Source organism: Peromyscus californicus, unplaced genomic scaffold (assembly GCF_007827085.1).
Source record: "Peromyscus californicus insignis strain IS unplaced genomic scaffold, ASM782708v3 Scaffold_15__1_contigs__length_86483966, whole genome shotgun sequence".
NCBI lineage: Eukaryota > Metazoa > Chordata > Mammalia > Rodentia > Cricetidae > Peromyscus > Peromyscus californicus.
Genome location: NW_026294447.1, coordinates 61,153,854 through 61,172,194, shown reverse-complemented (window position 1 = coordinate 61,172,194; position 18,341 = coordinate 61,153,854). Strand labels below are relative to the sequence as shown.

The window sequence follows — 18,341 nt, the reverse complement described above, 5'->3', positions numbered from 1 at the left end:
TCCAATCCGCAACCGCAGCTCGGAACACGAGCCAATCGGAGAGTAGTATCCGCCCCAGCACCGCCCTTCTCCAATCAGCTCAAGGTCCCCGCCCCTGCTGCCGGCTACCAATCGGCGGCGAGGGCTGGGGGGCGCCCTCTGCGCCTCTCGAGGAGACTGCGACTTCGGATTGGCTAATTAATCAGCCACGTGGACTCCTCTTCGTTTCTGTTGGGTGTGGCAGACTCGGATTCCAGCCGTTCATTGGAAGAGAAGCCTAGGGTGGGCGGGGTTTCCGGAGCGGGCGGAGCGCGCGGGAGATCTCTCAAGGCGGCCGAGCCTGCAGGTGAGCCGATCGCGAGGGGCCAGAGCTGAGGACACGGTGGGTTTCGAACAGCCCAGGCCCAGGCCGGGGCTCAAAGAACGATCTTCCCCGGCGGGGCACCCCTTCAGGCCCGTAGCGGGGTTAGGAGAATCAAACCCAGAGTCCGGCCCTCTCCGCGGGCGCCTTCAGTAACAGCATTAGGGAGCGCTCTTTCAGCACCAGGGTCCCCGGCCAGCCACAACGTGACGGTCGCTGCAGACTTGACCTGTGACTTTTTTCTTGATGGCGTTCTTAAGGACGGAATGTCATTGTACATGTAGCCTAGGCTGGCCTTGGACTCCCCGCAGTTCTACCTACTACTACCCAGGAGCGAGCTACCACCACGCGCATCTAATCTCTGGTTTCTTTGGGTAATTTACCTCGCTTCCAAAAGAGCGACCCAGGAGCTTGGCTCACTGTCACAGCCTGCTCCCCAGTTGGAGGGATAGGCTGGTGTAGCCCTACCTCGCCAGAAGGCAGGAAGACAGGCGACCAAGTGGAGCATCGTGCCACCAGTGTCTGGGACACAGGTCCTTGTTATGCCCAGATCTCGGGGACCCCCAAAAGACCACCACGGAGACCAAATCCGGCATGTAAAAGCAAAGAGCCTTTATTTCACACTCCAGAGCTTGGTCCCTCTGTCCAACACAGCGGTGAGAGCAGAGAGCCCTGAGCTGAGGGGAGGGCAGAGATTTTATCATAGCAGAGGTTGGGGTGAGGGGATTTCCAGGGTCCAGGACCCTGATTGGCTGACAATTGTCTAGGAGTATCTGTAAAACAAAAAATAGGTGTGTGCTAGACTCAAGGACATCTGGCCACCTTATCTAATGGTTGGAATGTTTGGGATGTCAGGTACTTCCTCACCCCTGGGTGGTATCAGCTTCAGGCTTTTCCTGGATCTGGGTGTTGCCTGCCAGTAAGCCTGTCACAGAAGCTGTGTCTAGGCCCCTAAGCCTGTCATGGCTGCTGTGTGGTCAAGCTACTTTGGGCCCCTCCACAGTCCTCAGTGTTGAAGTAAAAGTTGCTCAGTGGAACTTTGTAAAGCAAGGCGGGGCTGGCTGCCTCAAGGCCTTGGCAGTTGCTGGTGCATGTCCAGAACCCGGCCCTATCTGTGTCCCCTGTCCAGCCTCCACCAGCTGGTTGTCAGCCCGAGCCCTGTGATCACTCTGGTTCACTGCTGGACGAGGTTAGCTGATGGCTTGTGGAACCCTTGAGTTCTTTTACCAGGAGCTTTGTGTCCTCCGCAGGAAGCATGTTCTCAAGCCCAGCTTCCCTCCTGCCCTGCAGCTGCCTGGCGCAGGCTTGCCCCAGTCTCTTGGCCTTCCTACTGCTACTGTTGCCAGGCTTTGTCTCCTTGCAGAAAGGGAGGGGATGGCGGTCCAATGGTCTGGAAGTGACTCCTACACACACTGCATCCTTAGCACTGCCAGGGAAGCCTCTGGTGCCCACAACTGGAGACTTCACTCAGCTATTTTTAAAGTGCTAAGCCTCATACAAGATGCTGGCCCAACGTTCAGCTGGCCCTCAGCTACTGACCTTAGCACCCCACACCCAGGTGTATGTGTTTGTGTGTTGTAAACAAATGTGCATGTGTATATGCCTGTTTGGATTTGTGCTGATGTGTGTACATGTGTGGAAGCCAGAAGCTGATGTCCGATGTATTCCTCAAACACTGGTCTTCTATACTGAGGCAGGGTCTCACTTGAACTCCGTTCACAGATGCGCTAGTCAGCCTGCTCTGAAGATGCCCTGTCGCTGCCTTCTGAATGCTGGGATTACTGGCAGGCCTGCCCAGCACCGGATCTCCACATCCTCATCGTCCTCACACATGCACAGCAAGACACACACACACACACACACACACACACACACACACACACACACAGCGCTCTTGGCATTGTCATTTGAACCGATGCATGAGATTGCAGTGTATCTTTGGACACATCCTTTGTAATGTCGGACTGGTCCTAGCATTGCCAGCCCCAGTGGGAGGGTAAGAGGCCCATTGCTGTCCTCCCAGGTCCCTTCCTGGGAGGGTCTCCTAGTGCTTTCCAGTGAGGTGGAGCTGCAGCCCTGACCCCTCCCCCCGCCTTCTTGTCCTCTGACTAGGTGTGGTTCCCCACAGCATCCTTCAAAACTCCAAACTCACAAAACGTTAGAAAATGCTGGGTGAGACCCATGCATGTAGGCCTAGAACCACGCAGGCCCCAAGAAGTTAAATGGGTGCAGCACGCTTTCTTCTCCCAACGGAGCCTCAGGCACTGCCACCTTCAGGATGATAGGGAGAGCTGGATTTGTTCTGTGCTAACCTCTGGAGGAGCCTAGGCAAACAGAAGCACTATCCTGGGCTTTCATGGATAGTGTTTCCAAGACAGTGACACCTGTCCTCCGCCCTTGGTGGAACACGTTGTTCTTTGTTTTGGCTCTGTTGGGGGTCCCACCACCTAGCTCCCAAATAAATTACACACAGATGCTTATTCTTAGTTACAAATGCCCAACCTTAGCTTGGCTTGTTTCTTGCCAGCTTTCCTTAACTTTAAATTATCCCATCTACCTTTTGCTTCTGGGCTTTTTCTGCTCTCTTCTGTAAATCTTGCTCTTCCTCTGTGGCTTGTCGTGTGGCTGGGTGGCTGACCCCTGGATTCCTCCTCCTCTGGCTACTTTTTTTCCCCGATTTCTCCTGTATCTTCTCTCTGCCTGCCAGCCCCGCCTATCCTTTCTCCTGCCTCGCTATTGGCTAGTTCTTTATTAGACCATCAGGTGTTTTAGACAGGCACAGTCACACAGCTTCACAGCGTTAAACAAATGCAACATAAGCAAAAGTAACACACCTTAAAATAATATTCTGCAACCCCTAACTACACTGATGTCGAGGTGAGCATTCACAACAGACAGCCCTCTAAGTGTGTCGCTTTCTAACATGCCCACTCCCACAGGTAGTCCAAGTTAACAGCAAGCACATTGGAATTTGTTGCCATCACTGTGTCTCGCTGGAAGTTTTTCATGCTCGTGGTGAACCCACTGAGGAAATGGACTTGGATCAACTGGACCTAAACCCCAGAATTATTGCTGCAATTAAGAAGGGTATGTTGCGCGAAGTGGGCAGCTACACACGTGCACTTTGGGTAAGACGAACTGTGGAGAGCTGCTCATCAAGCCTGTGTGCCCTCTCCTTTTCAAAGAGGGTCTCAGGGCTGTTTTGCCTGTGGGCTACTCTGTCGGGGCACCTTCTGCCCCTGAGTTCCTGAAGGGCTGCTGTGGGCAAGCCGCCCAGCCCTCATCTCCATGGCAGATCTTCCTGCCACTGTGTGAACGGGTTTGACGCACCTGCAGTCATTTTTTCTTTTCTTCTTTTTAATTGCAACAGGGCGTCACCGTGTGGCCCTGGCTGGCCTGGAACTCACTGTGTCTGGCCCTGAACTCACAGAGAGCCTCCTGCCTCTGACTGCCAGTGCTGGGATAATAGTTTCTTCTTTCAGCTGGTTTGAAAATAGAAAGTAAATCCAAGCCCAGAATTAATATTTTGTTTTGTTTTGTTTTTCGAGACAGGGTTTCTCTGTGTAGTTTTGGTGCCTGTCCTGGAGCTCGCTCTGTAGACCAGGCTGGCCTCGAACTCACAGAGATCCACCTGGCTCTGCCTCTCGAGTGCTGGGATTAAAGGCGTGCGCCACCACGGCTGGCCAGAATTAATTTCTTTACCCTTCTCCCCAAGCAGCAGGCCCTTGGCTCATTAGCTGTGAGGTCCCTTTACTTCCTGCCCTGCCCTGGCCTGTCTGTACCCAGGCCCTGCTTGCCCTTTAGCCTCCTGGTCTGCCCTGCCCTGGCCTGTCTGCACCCAGGCCCTGCTTGCCCTTCAGCCTCCTGGTCTGCCCTGCCCTGCCCTGCCCTGGCGTGGCTCAGAGTTGGCTTTTACATTGCCCTTTCTCCATCTGTGGACGTCAGTCAACTCCAGGGCTTTGTGCATGGTCGACAGGCACTCTCCCACACCACACCTCCAACTCCACAGTCACACTTTTTGTTTTGGTTTTAAAATACAGGGTCTTGCTGTGTATCTCAAACTGGCCCTGAACTCCTTGGCTCCAGCAATCCTCCTGCCTCAGCCTCCCAAGTAGCTGGGACTATGGACAAAGAGTGGGACAGGGTGACACCAGGATTCGCCCTCACCTCTGGATCCTGTTGCTGCTGACATGAGAGTCACGGCCAGGTCACAAGGGTGCAGCAGCAGGTCCCTTCAGCAGTCCCCTCCCTCCTCTCTACTCACTACTCACTCTCCCCAAGACTTCTGGGTGAATGGAGTTACCGTCACTGGTGTCCCCAGCTCTGGAGGCCCAGCTCTCCCCTCCCCTGCCACCCTTGCTGAGCGTCCTGACTCACTGTGGTTTATCGGTGTGACTTCAGGTAGACTGAAGTCCGTGAAGGAGGTTCTGTGCTACTCCGGCCCAGACTTGCAGCGGCTCACCAGCCTGCCCACACACGATGTGCACCACCTGCTGAAAGTGGCCTCTCTACACCTTCAGGGCAGCCGTGTCCTTACAGGTGGGCAGGGAAGCATCTTCCGGCTGGCACCTGGGGTGGCTGCTGGGGTGATGGATGGCACAGACCTGGGTGGGCATCCCCACGGGCTCCAGACTCTGTCTTGGGAATGATCTCACAGCAGCTGCCCTGAGCCTGTCCGCCTCCCCTATGAGAGGTAGTCCAAGTGACTTGTCCAGAGCCCACAGAGAACAGCCCATATCACAGAGCACTGAGCACTGGGGCCCTCGGCTCCTCTACAAAGCCCCCCTGGAGTACTTGTACCAGAGGCAGCCCTCACAGTAAAGGATGAAGTTGGGGTCCCAGTGGTACGGTAGGGGCGGCTGTGAGAAGCCCTGCCACTTCCGGACACGGCGTCCTTGTGATGGCTTTGCCTCACTGATGTCTAACCTGAAGTTGACACTGCTCAGAACTGTCACCGTGCGTTGTCACAGGCTGCTGCTCGTCTTCTCTTCCTGCTGAAGCTGTCCAGCACTATGGAGACCCAGAAAGTCAGCTGAGGGGAGGGTACCCTGCCACATCCTGGAGCTCAGGGTTCCTCTTTCTTTTCTTTTCTTTTCTTTTTTTTTTTTTTTTTAAGATAGTATCTCTCTATGTCATTCTGGCTGTCCTAGAACCCTCTGTAGCTCAGGCTGGCCTCAAACTCATGGAGATGCCTCCCCTCCCAAGTGCTGGGATTAAAGGTGCACACACTACACCCAGACTTGGGTTTCTCTAGCAGCTTATGCCCACTAGCGAGTATGTGTGGCATCCTGGGGAGTGTGACAGGGACGAGCTCTTATGTAGCACTGTACTCAGCCGCACGGCCAGGCTGCCTGCCGTCTGACCTCAGCACCCAGCCCATGGACTTTGCCAGTCTGCTGCATCTGGACCAGCACTTCCTTAAAGGCCTTAGGCTCACAGGCCCTAGCAGGCCCTGGGCGGGGCACAGGCCGGAAGGAAGCATGCTGACCCTGCTGACCCCTGCTCCCTGCAGCGCTGCAGCTGTTCCGGCAGAGGGAGAGCTTCCCCGAGCAGCATCAGCGCCTGAGCCTGGGCTGCCCGGTCCTGGATCAGTTCCTGGGTGGCGGCCTGCCCCTGGAGGGTGTCACTGACCTGGCTGGCCGAAGCTCGGCAGGGAAGACGCAGCTGGCGCTACAGCTGTGCCTGACCGTGCAGTTCCCACGACAGTATGGAGGCCTGGAGGCTGGTGAGTGGCTGCCCCTCCCTGGGGGGTAGCGGCTGTCCCCTGGGTGGCTTCCCATGACTGTCTTCGTCCAGAAGAGGAGGTGGAAGGTGACGCTGTACTTAGGCTGTGGGAAGGAGCTAGCAGGGTACCAGCCGGTCCTGCAGCTGTCACACAACGTAAGCTGAGGCACCTCACCCCTGTACTCGGCCCACAGAGCCAGAGGGGCAGGGCAGAGAACACGTGGCATTGTCCCGGTCAGGGCCAGTGGTCTGAGCAGCATGTGGTGGCTCTGACGCAGGGGGACTCCCCAAACTGCCTGCCTGGGCCCTCTGTGGGCCCATGGTCATAGCTGCCTGCAAAACAAGCCAACAGCTCTGCCATTTGTGTTTGGGGTCCTATGCCCAAGACAGGGAGCAGGTCTAGGGATTCCAGGGTGACTCCTGAACTCTGCCCTGTTGTACACCAGCTGGAGCCTCACCACAGCACCACTTCACGTTGCTTTCTGTCCCAAAAACAATGGCTGAAGGAAGGCTCCTTTCCCTGGTCCTCATCAAAGCTTGTCTTGTACACCAGCACTCCTGGAGGCAGTGGGTGTGGGTGTCCCCACCAGCACTCCTGGAGGCAGTGGGTGTGGGTGTCCCCACCAGCTCCTGAGGTTGGTAGCAATGAACATTAGCCTCTGATGTGCCTTCTTCCGAGACACACCCGTCAGAGCCAGAGCCATTTCTGAAGTACCTCCTGCCCACGGAGTCTTAAAAACCATCATCCAAGTTGGGCGGTGGTGGCACATGCACTTAATCCCAGCACTTGGGAGGCAGAGGCAGGCAGATCTCAGTGAGTTCGAGGCCAGCCTGGTCTACAAAACGAGTTCCAGGACTACTAAACAGAGAAATCCTGTCTTGAAAAAGAAAAAACAAACAAACAAAAAAAACCCAAAACCAGCATCTAGCTGTGGTGCTTTGTACCTGTAACCCCAGCCTGCAGGAGGCAGGGGCAGGAAGGTCAATGCAAGTTGGAGGCCAGCCTGGCTCCACAGTGAGTCTGGCCTGCGGAGTGAGACCCTACCATCGCAACAGAGATAGTTAAATATTTATATCTGCATCCAGAATATTGTCAGTTGTGCTTCCTCCTTTTGTGGATGATCTTTGCTTTCTTTTTTGTTTGGTTTTTCAAGACAGCGTTTCTGTGTGTAGTACTGGCTGTCCTGGAACTATGTAGACTAGGCTGGCCTCAAACTCAGAGATCTGCCTGCCTCTGCTTCCTGTTCTGGCTGGGACTAAAGAAAGGCGTGCGCCACCACCGCCCAGCTGATCTTTGCTTTCTTAACCGAGTCCTTTGAAACACAAACAGTGTTCATCTTAGGAAAAACATTTATCATCTGTGCTTTGATGTCTTTGACAAGCCACTGGCATCTTCCCCGAGAGTTCTCAAACTAAGCATGTGGACTCCAAGAGTCCCAGCACCCTCTATGGGAAAGAATTTCTCAGTTGAGGCATTGGCGTCTTTGCTGAGAACCCACTGCCCACAAATACCGGCTTTCCTGCTAGTGACCCAGCTCTTCTCAGCTGCAGGACCTGGGTGGCCTTTGACCCAACAGTGCACTACACAAGGACTGTTGGTGCTCCAGGTGACCAGTGCTCAGGCCTGTTCATCCACTCTCTGGCATCGTCAAGTAGAGACAGTGGCAGGAGCCTGCGAGTTGTCCTGCATCTGAGGAACATGTTCCAAAGTCTCTTGACCCTGGTGATCTCTGCCCTGTCCTGTCCAACCCAGCGGGGAACTGGAGAGCAGGAATGAGCTATCAGGGTATCCAGGAACAGGGGGTGGGAATGGAGGTGTCAGAGCAGAGGGCTAGCCTGTGTTCGAAGGGACCAGCAAGGTAGCCAAAGGTGGGATAAGAACCACATTGAGCCTGCTGCCCTTCTGGGTGAAAAGGACAGAGGCAGACAGGCAGAGGCTACATTTGGTTTTGTGGCCACGGACCCATTTCCAATTCTTGTGCACACTGGTGTTCTGGCTTCCCAGGGGCTGTCTACATCTGCACAGAGGATGTCTTCCCCAGCAAGCGCCTGTGGCAGCTCATTGAACAGCAGCAGCAGCTGCGGACAGATGTGCCTGGGGAGGTGGTCCAGAAGATCAAGTTCAGCAACCACATCTTCGTTGAACATGTGGCTGACGTGGTAAGTGTCTGTCTCTGCTCACAAATGGCCCAGTGACTCAGCCAGTGTCACCTCTACAGGGGCTTGTAGTGCAGAGACCAGGCTCAACTCAGAATGTCCTGGCAGGGTAAAGTCAGGAAGAGGAGATGTCCAACGTAAGGGTCTAGAGGACCCGACTCCCATAGGGTGGAGATCATGAAGGAAGGGTTCTTTCTAAACCAGCAGTTCTCAACCTGTGGGTCACGACCCTTTGGGGGTCACATAGCAGATATCCTGCATATCAGTTATTTATATTATGATTCATAACTGTAGCAAAATTACAGTTATGAAGTAGCAACAGAAGTCACTGTATGGTTGGGGAACTATGTTTAAGGTTGCAGCGTTAGGAAAGTTGAGAGGCACTGTAATCTAAACACACTCAGCAAGGAGCCTGCTGCCCTGAGGAGCCCGTGGGCCAGGCATTCAGGAATGCTGGGTTGATGAGTGTGTTGTGTAAGTCTACCCCACAGTCCCGCCTTTAGACCAACACTGCTGCTCCGTACCTGAAAACAGACCTAACTGGCCCCTGTGGGGAGGAGAAGCCCTGGGTGTGTGGCAAAGGTGTCCTGTAGGTTGGAGGGTCCAGAGAACCGACAAGGCACCACAGAGGCCTGTCCCCACTGCTGTTCACCGTGGGCACTGCCTGAGCCTGGGGCTTACCTGCTGACCAGGCTGGGCTCAGTTCCAGCAGCCGGAAGCAGGGCCATGCCCAGGACAGTTGCTCAAGTTAGAGAAGCCCTTGTCTGCAGGGATAGGTGACAGATGAGGTCATCTTTTAGGAGGGATAGGTGACAGATGAGGATCTTTTAAGAGTCTGGAGAAGAACAACCCTGTACCCCAAATAGAAATGTAGGTAATGACTGGGGCTTGGGGAGCACCCTCAGCGTGGCCACCTGGAGTACCACTGTGGCTAGGGAGAGTGTTCTGAGAGGATGGCAGGCTGGTTCAGCTGACTCTAAAGCTGTCCTCTGACCTCTGTATGCTCACCAAATGGCATTCACACAGGTCACTCACATACGCAATAATAAAAAGCTTTAATTTTTTAAAAAGAGTTGCCAGGTGTCACTCAGGAGGCAGAGGCCAGCCTGGTCAACAGAGCGAGTTCCAGGACAGCCAGGGCTACACAGAAAAACTGTCTTGGAAAACAGTGGGAGGCAGGGGGTATTTATGAGCAGACATTCATTCTGGTAAACAGTACAGCATATAAACTTTTAATTTTAAAAAATGTACAATAAAAATACATTATCACACACCACACAGAGAACTAAACACAGGAGAAGTGCCGCCACAAGGAGGCGGAGCAGCAGGAGCCAGAGGGGTCCTGTCCCAGGGCCGCCCAGAGGGGAGCAGGGCCAGGCCATCCAAGACCCCACTAGTGGGTGGCTAGTAGTATGTGCTCCGCAGCGCGTGGGCAGGGGAACTAAGTTAGCACTGTGGCTCCCAGCCCAGGGCCCTCCCAGCCCCACCGTGGCCTTCCCAGGGCCAGCTCTGGAGCCACACTCAACAGCAGCATCATGGTGTTTAGAGCAGGCCAGGCTCAGGTCACTGCAAAAGAAAGCTGCAGGTGAGGCCAGGCCACCACTGGGAGCTGCTCCGTCCCCTCCCACCCTGGGCCTGCCCAGCAATGGAGCGGTGTCAGCCCCGCTAGGGCTCAACAGGATGTGAACACAGAACCACCTCCCCTCCTCCACCTGAGTCAGCCGTGTGGACCACACCTTCTCACCATCACTGCCATCCCGGGCCCCCAGGCCCTGGCTGAGGGGAGGTGCAGACACTCACGTTAGTGCTAGCGTCTTCTAGGCTGCTGCTGTCGTTTTCCACACACAGAGGCTCTGCTGGGGACGCCCTAGAGAGAAGCACAGACTGAGTTTCACTCTGGGCTAGATGTCAGAGTCCACGGCTCAGGAGGACTGCTGGCTACCTGCTTGGCCAGTCACAAGTGCTGGAAGACCCTGAACTAGGGACAGTGTGCAGGCCCTGGCTGCAACCTCACCACTCCACCGTGGCCACGTGACCCTCACCTGGGCCACTCAGCTAGTCAGGCTCCTGACCAGATCACAAGTCACCCACGCCTGGTGCCAACAGGGCACAGTGGCCCCAAGAAGAAAGCGCAGGTCACCTGCCTCAGTCTAGGACTGCAGGAGCGGGCGGCAGGGGCGCTGCCCAGTGTTCTCCCTACTCCTCACCAGTCCTCTCCAAGGTGCAGCCTTAGGTGGGGGATGGTGCAGGTTCTCAACCCCTTCAGGAGCGTGTGGTACCGTGTGTGTAGAACACACTACCAGACCACTGCTCCGTCCTACCACCTGCCCATCACTACAAAGACCAGGAGGGCACCTGGCCCTTCCCCCACACCCTACTGGAGTGGGGCCAAGCAGAGCTGCTCTCTAGACCACACAGCCTAGTGAGCTGATCCTGTCAGCCTTGGAGCTGTAGCTGGGTTGGGTGACTCCGAGGGGACAGTCACTGTGATGCTCACAGCCCTCCACAGGACTCAGGGTGAGGGGCTGGGAGACAGCGGAAGGTGCTCTATGAGAGGACAGTAAGAGTGAAGGTACAGGTGTGAGTCTCCCTGCCAGGTGGGCAGGAGGCAGCCAGGAAGTGTCAAAAAGCCGCATCTCAGGGCCAGTGTAGACTACCGTGTATGTCCCCACAGGACGCCTTGTTGGAGTGTGTGAGTAAGAGGGTCCCCGTTCTGCTGTCAAGGGGAATGGCCCGTCTGGTGGTGGTCGACTCTGTCGCAGCCCCGTTTCGTTGTGAGTACGATGCTCAGGCCTTGGCCACCAGGGCCAAGCGCCTGCAGTCACTGGGGGCCACGCTCCGAAGTCTGAGCAGCACCTTCCGGAGCCCCGTGCTGTGCATCAACCAGGTAGGGAGGCTAGTGGCTGTGCCCTTTCCTTGGGGCAAGCGGCGCTGGCTGGGCGGGAGGGAAGCAGCTGAGGTGGCCGCAGTCACTGACCCTCGCTTGGGTTTTCCCAGGTGACAGAAATGGCGGAGGAGTCCACGCCCAGGCCACTGGGGTGAGTACGGGCCCCCGAACAACGATGCTGGAGTGGGTGGGAATATACAGCAGCAACACCCGTTTTGTGTCTCAGGGCCTGGGATGAGCACCTCTCGCCAGCCCTGGGCATCACCTGGGCCAACCAGCTCCTGATGAGACTGATGGTGGACCGGGTGCATGAGGACGATGCCACGGTGGGCTTGCCCAGAAGCCCAGCTCGGACCCTCCAAGTGCTCTTCGCCCCGCACCTGCCCCTCTCCTCCTGTTGCTACACTGTCAGTGGGGAAGGCATTAGAGGGATACCAGGACCTGAGTCCTGCTAACAGTGGCACCAGTGGGTCACCTGACCAGGTCCCAAGAAACCCTGATTCTGATGAGTCCCTCCAACAGTGTTAGTGGCACCTGGTGCACAGATACCAGTGACACTTAGCATCTGCTCTTCTCTCCCTGGGGTTCACCTACTATTGATCCGTAGAGTTGCCCCACATACTGCCCTTCAGAGCAGTGGTTCTCAACCTGTGGGTCAATACCCCTTTGGGGGTCAGACAATTCACAGGAGTTGCTTAAGACCACTGGAAAACACAGGTATTTACATTAGGATTCATAACAGTATCAAAATTACAGTTATGAAGTAGCAGTGAAATAACTTGATGGTTGGGGTCACCAAGACATGAAGACTGAATTTAAGGGCCGCAGCGTTGGGAAGGTGGAAAACCACTGGTTTAGAGGATGAATGGCCAACCAGGGGTCCTGGCAGTCCTGAGGGTGTCTGCTGCTGGGAACCCCAGAATGACAAGGCTCAGCTCTTGCCTCTTCTGCTTTCTGCCTGGGGCTGAGTCAGCAGCTGGTCTGGTGGGGCCTCCTCATGCAGGGTGATCTTAACCCACAAACAGGCAGGGATGCTCACCACTCAGGCCAAGTGGGGCACGCAGTGAGGTACTTCCCCGCTGTGCCCCTCCCCACACATACACAACATGGTGGGGCAGAGGAGAAAACAAGCTGACCTTGGGCCCTGGTTCCAGAACAGTCTCGGGGAAGGATGTAGGACTGTCCTAACCTGGTTGCCTCAGGCCGAGCAGCTTCCAGCAACTTAAGAGAGACAGCAGGAAACGGGTCTGTGTGTCCTTGCAGAGGCCTGGCTAAGTATGTCCAGCAACTCTGACTTGGCAGTACGTCCAGGCTGGGGGGCACTATGGAGCCACAGCATGCCACAGGACTACGGGCATGCTCAGCAGAAGGCACCTCCTGGTGACATCTGCTCTGGACCCCAGAATCATCACTTCTGGACTTGAGGCTCTACAGTCACCAAGGAATGTGGCCTCTGAAGACAGGGGTGTGGCTTTGATCCCTCCTGGCAGCACAGGCCTCCACCAGCAAATGTGCCACGTAGACCCACACAGGGACAGGGCCTCACCAAGGAGTGCTGTTGCTCCAGTGGTGTGTGACTCCAGTCACTGTCCCCACTCCAAGAGGGACAGACACTCATGGCATATACCACGACATCTCCAGCAGAGCCCCGCCATGCATGGAGCTTCAAACCTTCAAAGCTACCTGCAGCCCCCACCCCTTTTTTGGCAATTCTGGAGACGGAACCTAGGGTCTCCACTGTGCCCAGCCCCACCTGCTGCCTGAAAGGCTGAGGACGCTGGCCTGAGAGATGGGACACAGCTACTTGGGGTGGGAGTGGTTTATACAAACAGCCTCTCTGCAAAACTGGAGGGCTTTATATCAGGAAATAAAACTTTATAACAAAGTAGTGACAATTCTAAATTGTTTTCTAAATAGTTTGTATTGAAAATTAGAAAACATGGTTCCAAAACAGGCACACTTAGAAGCCATGCCCAAGGCTCCCGTATCCAGCAGCTAGGTCAAGGGGCCTTGCAAGTCCACCCCAACAGTGGTCCACATGATAAAGCCAGAGCATCTTTGAGGATATGGGAGCCATGCTCTTCCCAGTGTTGGGAACAACTTGTCCCAGTATCTCTGGATTTGCTGCCATCAGCTAGCTGTCCATACCACTCCTGCCACTGTGAGCTGGGGAACCCTGCCCACCTGCTTCTGCATTACATGCCATCCTACTGCTCAAGTCTGCATCACAGGTCCAATCAGCTCAAGAATGAGTGCAGATGAATGTAGGACACAAACTAGGTTCACGTGCCCCATAGGCCTACGTGGACTGTAAGCACGCATCTCTAGCAATTATTTAATATACACCACTACACTGACTTCCTCAGGCTGGCAAGAGGCTCAAGGGGTAAAGGCCCTTGCAGCACAAACTGGCAACCTAAATTCACTCTGGAAGGAGAGAACAGAAGGCACAAAGTTATCCTGATGTCCATACGCAGAGCCACGGTTACACACACACCGACTTTCTACATGACGTCTCCAGCAGCTTTACAGAAAATTCCTATCTGAACCCTTCCAACACTCAATGTGTTGGACCACACACCAACCCGGAAGCATCCAGTTGCCTGCTGTGCCCACCACCCATGAGCTTCCCTGCAATAACCACCTCAGGTTGTTGACATCTCTCTCTCTCTCGGGATCCCCTCACCATAAAGAACATGGTGAAAATGGACAGTGGACCCCTGCTTGTCTCCTGAGAACATGAAGTGCAACAGAATCTTGCACAATGTTGACTGCAAACAAGTTCCCAGAGTGCTCCTCTGCAGTACAGTGTCCAAGCAGTCAGGCCTGCCAACTTGCTCTAAGATCTGTTACCTTCTGCAGGCTTGGAGGCCCACACCCACCAGGCTTTGACCTGAGTTCTCAGGGACTCCCGTTCCTCACACTTGAGTGGCAAGAGCTTTACCTGCTTAACCACCTCCCCAGCCCCAACCCTGGTACTTTGCCCAGGACAGGGTCTTTCTTGTAGAGCCCTGGCTGGCCTCTGCCTCCTGAGGGCTGGGATTCAAGTGCACCACCATGCCTGGCCTCAGAAATCTCTAACTGGTTGTGATAGATTAGTTTAACACCACTGTACTCAGACCAGCTGGAAAACCTGATGTTTCCCAAGAACCATGCAGTTCTTCAGACCAATGTTAGGCTGAGCCGGAAAGTGCCTGCAGCCCAAAGGCTGCATCCTGCTGCCCTGATTTAGGTTTACAAGTTCAGAGTTTCCCGGGCCCTATTCTCTCAACTTGAGGTTAGTCTCACACATTGTCTTGGACTGATCTGAGACATTATTGTCAGAACACACCCGTGAGAAAGCTTCTGTGTGCTCGGCATACAGGGCCCAAAGGACAGGGGCCTCTAGAACATTGGCACAACACCCGCCACCAAAGCTGACCCAACAGCAGTAGATGGTCTACAGAGGCCTGTGGGAAGCAGCTCCCCTGTGTACCGCTTCTCCATCTCTTCCCTCCACATTCCAGGCTCAACAGACACAGACCACTGTGAGCTCCTGGTCAGAAAGGAAGTATTTTAAGCATCTGATGCTTGACGATTTTTTCACAGTGTTCAAATTTTAAATAGATGTAGGTGTTATGACAGCGTGGGAGGCAGAAGTCACATGCAGCAGTGGATCTACGCATGCCTAGGCCTCTAGCTGCAGCCTGGCTTGCCTCCCTGGGCACAATGATGTTGGCTCTGGTCATTAGCAGCCCCCAAGCACAGGTGCAGATTAAGCAACAGAATTCTGGGGCATGGCTGCCAGGCACTTTTTAAGCAACAACCCCAGATGTTGGTGGATGTCCCCATCAAGAAAGAAAGCCCACTCCTACCAAGAGGGCAATCTCCCTCCTGGCAGACTGGAGGAACTGCCAGGGCTTCAGGGCTGTCAGTGTTCCACTCCTCTCAGAGAGCCTATCTAGTTCAGCCCCAGCCCTCAGTGGGCTAGTTCAGTGTGGCCGGCACTCAGTGCTCTCAACTCTGCCAGACAATTACGTTGTCCCTGTGGGAAAAAGCCAATGGAAAATTATATTTAACCAATACTTCTAAGGAGGTCACCCTCAAGCAATGTTATGCATATAAAACACTGAGCATTTGGGTTTAGAGGTGTAGCTCAGTGCTTGGGTGCAGCTCTGCAGGGTGTGTTTAATGAGCAAAAGGTCTGAGTATATCCCAGCACCAGAAACCAATTTTAGCTCCCATGACAGGTATGCCTAGAGCACACCACCTGGTGTCTCAGAGTGTCCTTCATCCTCCACTTGGGGCTAGGGTGACAGCTGACACTTTATTAGTTGAATGTGGGTCACAGAGAGCTGTGGTCCCATCAGGTGTGACAACCAAGGAGTCCGTCACCTTGGACTGAGCTCTATGTGCCAGCATAGACATGTCCTTCACAGTCACAGCTGCTCCAGCTGCCAGGCATGCTCAGAGCACCCAAGCAACAGGGCAAGTTCCAGGATCACTAAATGATAGCAACACCCAGCTGCCAATCCAGATGTTGTCTAACAGAAAGGCAAAGCAGAAAGGCCACTGGCTGCAGAGGGAGACGAAGCTCTCAGTGTAAGGGAGACGAAGCCTGGTGATCTGTGTGAGGCTGCTCAAGGGAGTGACAGCAATTACTGGAGGAGGGGAGGGAAGGGGAGAGAGGGAAGGGGAGGGGAGGGAGGGGAAGGACAGAGCAGAGCACCCAGAGAACTGACAGGCTTTGTACTGCTGGACACGGACATGCAAGGACAAACCATGGACACATTGTAACCGAAGCAGGAAACACACTAGGGTGACCCTCCTGCTCTTGGGATGCTGGGGACCACGGGACTTGGAGAGTGGGCCTTTCTCTCACTTGGCCTGAATATGCACATGCTTTAACTGGATTTAGTGCCCAGGGGAAATCCACCCATGTCTCTGCATGTTTGCAGCGTTAATTCTTCTTAATGCAGCAAGTACCGCTGCCTTCTGAACCCGCCCAGCCAGGGCTGGGACTCTGCTGCCTGTCAGATGAGTCGGGGCTCTCAGAGGGCCCATTACCCCAGGCAAACACTAGGCTCACCGGGAGAACTAGATGCATAAACACATTCTATAGTTTGGGGTAAATAAATAAGAAAAGCAGTTTTAACTATTAGCAAGACCAACTATGAAGTCACCATTTCTCTGCTGAGAGGCCAGGTGCGTGGCAGCCTATGGGGCACAGATGCTGTGCACACTCCAGAAAATGGCTAGCTCTGTTCACATCTACTGTACCAAAAGCTTCAGGACAAAACTAAAGAGAAATATTTCCGCACAGCCCAATCATATGCCGCTGGAGATCTGAACAAGCTGTTCTCTGGGGGGACTACTAGAGACAGAGTCTCTGTGTAGCCCTGGCTGTCCCGGAACTGGCTCTGTAGTGAAACAGGATCTCGTTTTGTGGTTCTGGCTGAGGCCTGGAACTCACCTTGTGGAGCAGGCTAGCCCTGAACTCCAGGGCTCTGCCTGCCTCTGCTTCCTGAGCGCTGGATTCAAAGGCTTTTATACCACACCCAGCCCAATTATTCTTAGGGAAGGCTAACTTCTCTGAAGAAGGCTGCGCCAGCTTGTCTCTCAGTTTCCCTTCCCTCCTAAGATAATGGAAGCACAGGGCCCCGCCCGGCATGCCCTGTCTGATCCATGACACTGGAACGACTCGGGTCTGAGTGTTCCAGTGCAGCAGTCACGTGTGAGTGCTAAGAGCAGAGGTGTAGACGCCTCAGTTTCACACGGTGTGTAGCATATAACCCAAGTCACTGAGAAACATCAGCACGGAATGTGGACTTGTACCTCACATCATGTCTGGCTGCTAAGGGGCCACGGCATTTACACCACCCCACTCCATCAGGACTGGCCACACACTGCTGCTGGCTGTTAGCACGGTAAGCCATAGGAAGACAGGAAAAAGAGGAAAATTCCAAGCACTCTCTCTTGAGCAGGGCATTCCAGAACTGACTGCGCACTAAGAGTTTCGGTCTCCCTGAGGAACAGAACCACCGCTCAGATGGTGGGCCCAGGCCAGGCTTGGGGGTGCAGACCTACAATCCCAGCTACTCGGGTGGCTGAGACAGGAGGATCACAAATTCAAGGCTTGCCTTGGCTACAGAGTAAGTCCCTGCCTCAAAATTAAAATAAAAGGCTGGCCAGCTCTGTTAGGTCTCATGGTGTCCATATGTCTAGAAAGGAGCTCAAGCTAGACTATGGAAGGATTTCTGGCCATTAGACAAAAGGCAGCATTCTTCAGGAAATTGAGAAACTGCTTCCCATTGGCCAAAAGGAGTCACTTCTCTTACTTCTGGCTGAAGTGGTGCCTCTGAGCAAGCATATCAAAGCCATGCTGGTCTCCAGGCTCCCTCAGAATCAGCACTCGTCTCCGCTCTGCTTCCCCCACTCCTCCTCCTTACGATAAACGTGATCTGTCCACCGCTGGAACCCTCTCTCTATCTCTTGCTGTCTCCACTATCCTCTCCTCTCCCGATTTCCCAGTCCTGACCATGTCCAGTCTGCTTTCTTTTCTCTCTCTCTGGATTCTTCCAGATGCGTCTCTTTTTTTCTCTCTCTCATTCCCAATAAAAACCTTCCCTACAAACGTAGCAGTCAAACCAGCAGTTTCCTTGCTACGCCCCCTCACATACAAGCTCTGTGACAATGGGCATTTGCCCAGCCTAAGTGTGACCCTGGATTCTACCTCTAGCACTCTGGCAGCCACCAAGCTCCCTCTCAATGCTGGAAGAGATGCAAGTGTTTAATCCTCAACTTCACACAACAGACACTGCCTTGCTGACTCTACATATGTCTAGAAGCTTGGGATAATCAGGGCTCTTCATCCCAGAGGCAGCTGGCATGGTCTCCCTCACAGGCAGAGACCAGCACAAGGCAGTCTGCCCCAAAGGCTTCCAGGCAGGGTTCAGACAATGGATCTTCCAGGTGTTCACGATGTCGTGAACGCCTCAGACCTCTACAGACGCAGCTGGCCAGCACACTACTAAGAAGAAGAACCAGAGTGCACCTCCTGCCTCAGGCCCACCTGTCTCCCAGTCCACTATGAACCCAAAGAGACTTCTGGAGGGACAGTGGCCAAGAGTGTAACACCTGCACAAGACAGGCCGCACCCATCATCGCCCAATGCCCAGCTGGGGGGCCAGGCAGGGAGCCAGGTCTGGGTCCTAACTAAGGACACCGAAAGTGAAAGCCGACACTTTCAGAAGG

At 54.4% G+C, this 18,341-nt stretch overlaps 2 protein-coding genes across 9 annotated transcripts in view; one reads left to right on the top strand and one right to left on the bottom strand.

Annotated features, from left to right (window-relative positions):
* The first annotated feature begins 206 nt into the window (after positions 1–206).
* Positions 207–17,209, top strand: Xrcc3 (X-ray repair cross complementing 3). 3 transcript variants are annotated; one of them, XM_052739095.1, is made up of 8 exons: positions 207–325; positions 3,280–3,427; positions 4,742–4,879; positions 5,853–6,065; positions 8,070–8,224; positions 10,896–11,108; positions 11,219–11,259; positions 11,335–17,209. In XM_052739095.1, the coding sequence occupies exons 2-8, from the start codon at positions 3,373–3,375 to the stop codon at positions 11,561–11,563; spliced, it is 1,044 nt and encodes a 347-aa protein (XP_052595055.1). In that variant the 5' UTR covers positions 207–325; positions 3,280–3,372; the 3' UTR covers positions 11,564–17,209. The 3 variants fall into 3 exon arrangements, with proteins under 3 accessions (XP_052595055.1, XP_052595057.1, XP_052595056.1); XM_052739097.1 differs by having other exon boundaries at positions 325–361; XM_052739096.1 differs by lacking the exon at positions 207–325 and adding an exon at positions 390–2,336.
* Klc1 (kinesin light chain 1) overlaps positions 9,433–18,341 on the bottom strand; it is a 56,898-nt gene continuing 47,989 nt past the window's right edge. For all 6 annotated transcript variants that reach the window (XM_052739083.1, XM_052739085.1, XM_052739081.1 and 3 more), the window contains 2 exons: positions 10,022–10,088; positions 9,433–9,787 (listed from right to left, as the gene is read on the bottom strand). In XM_052739083.1, coding sequence (XP_052595043.1) covers positions 9,785–9,787; positions 10,022–10,088 — 70 coding nt within the window. In that variant the 3' untranslated portion in view covers positions 9,433–9,784. The remainder of the gene's footprint in view (positions 9,788–10,021; positions 10,089–18,341) is intronic.

Bases quoted from the DNA above. Each gene is read 5' to 3' on its own strand.
- Xrcc3 (XM_052739095.1), top strand. From the start codon at position 3,373: ATGGACTTGGATCAACTGGACCTAAACCCCAGAATTATTGCTGCAATT. The intron at 6,066-8,069 runs GTGAGTGGCTGC...CTGGCTTCCCAG, and splicing joins GTATGGAGGCCTGGAGGCTG to GGGCTGTCTACATCTGCACA. The intron at 11,260-11,334 runs GTGAGTACGGGC...TTTGTGTCTCAG, and splicing joins TCCACGCCCAGGCCACTGGG to GGCCTGGGATGAGCACCTCT.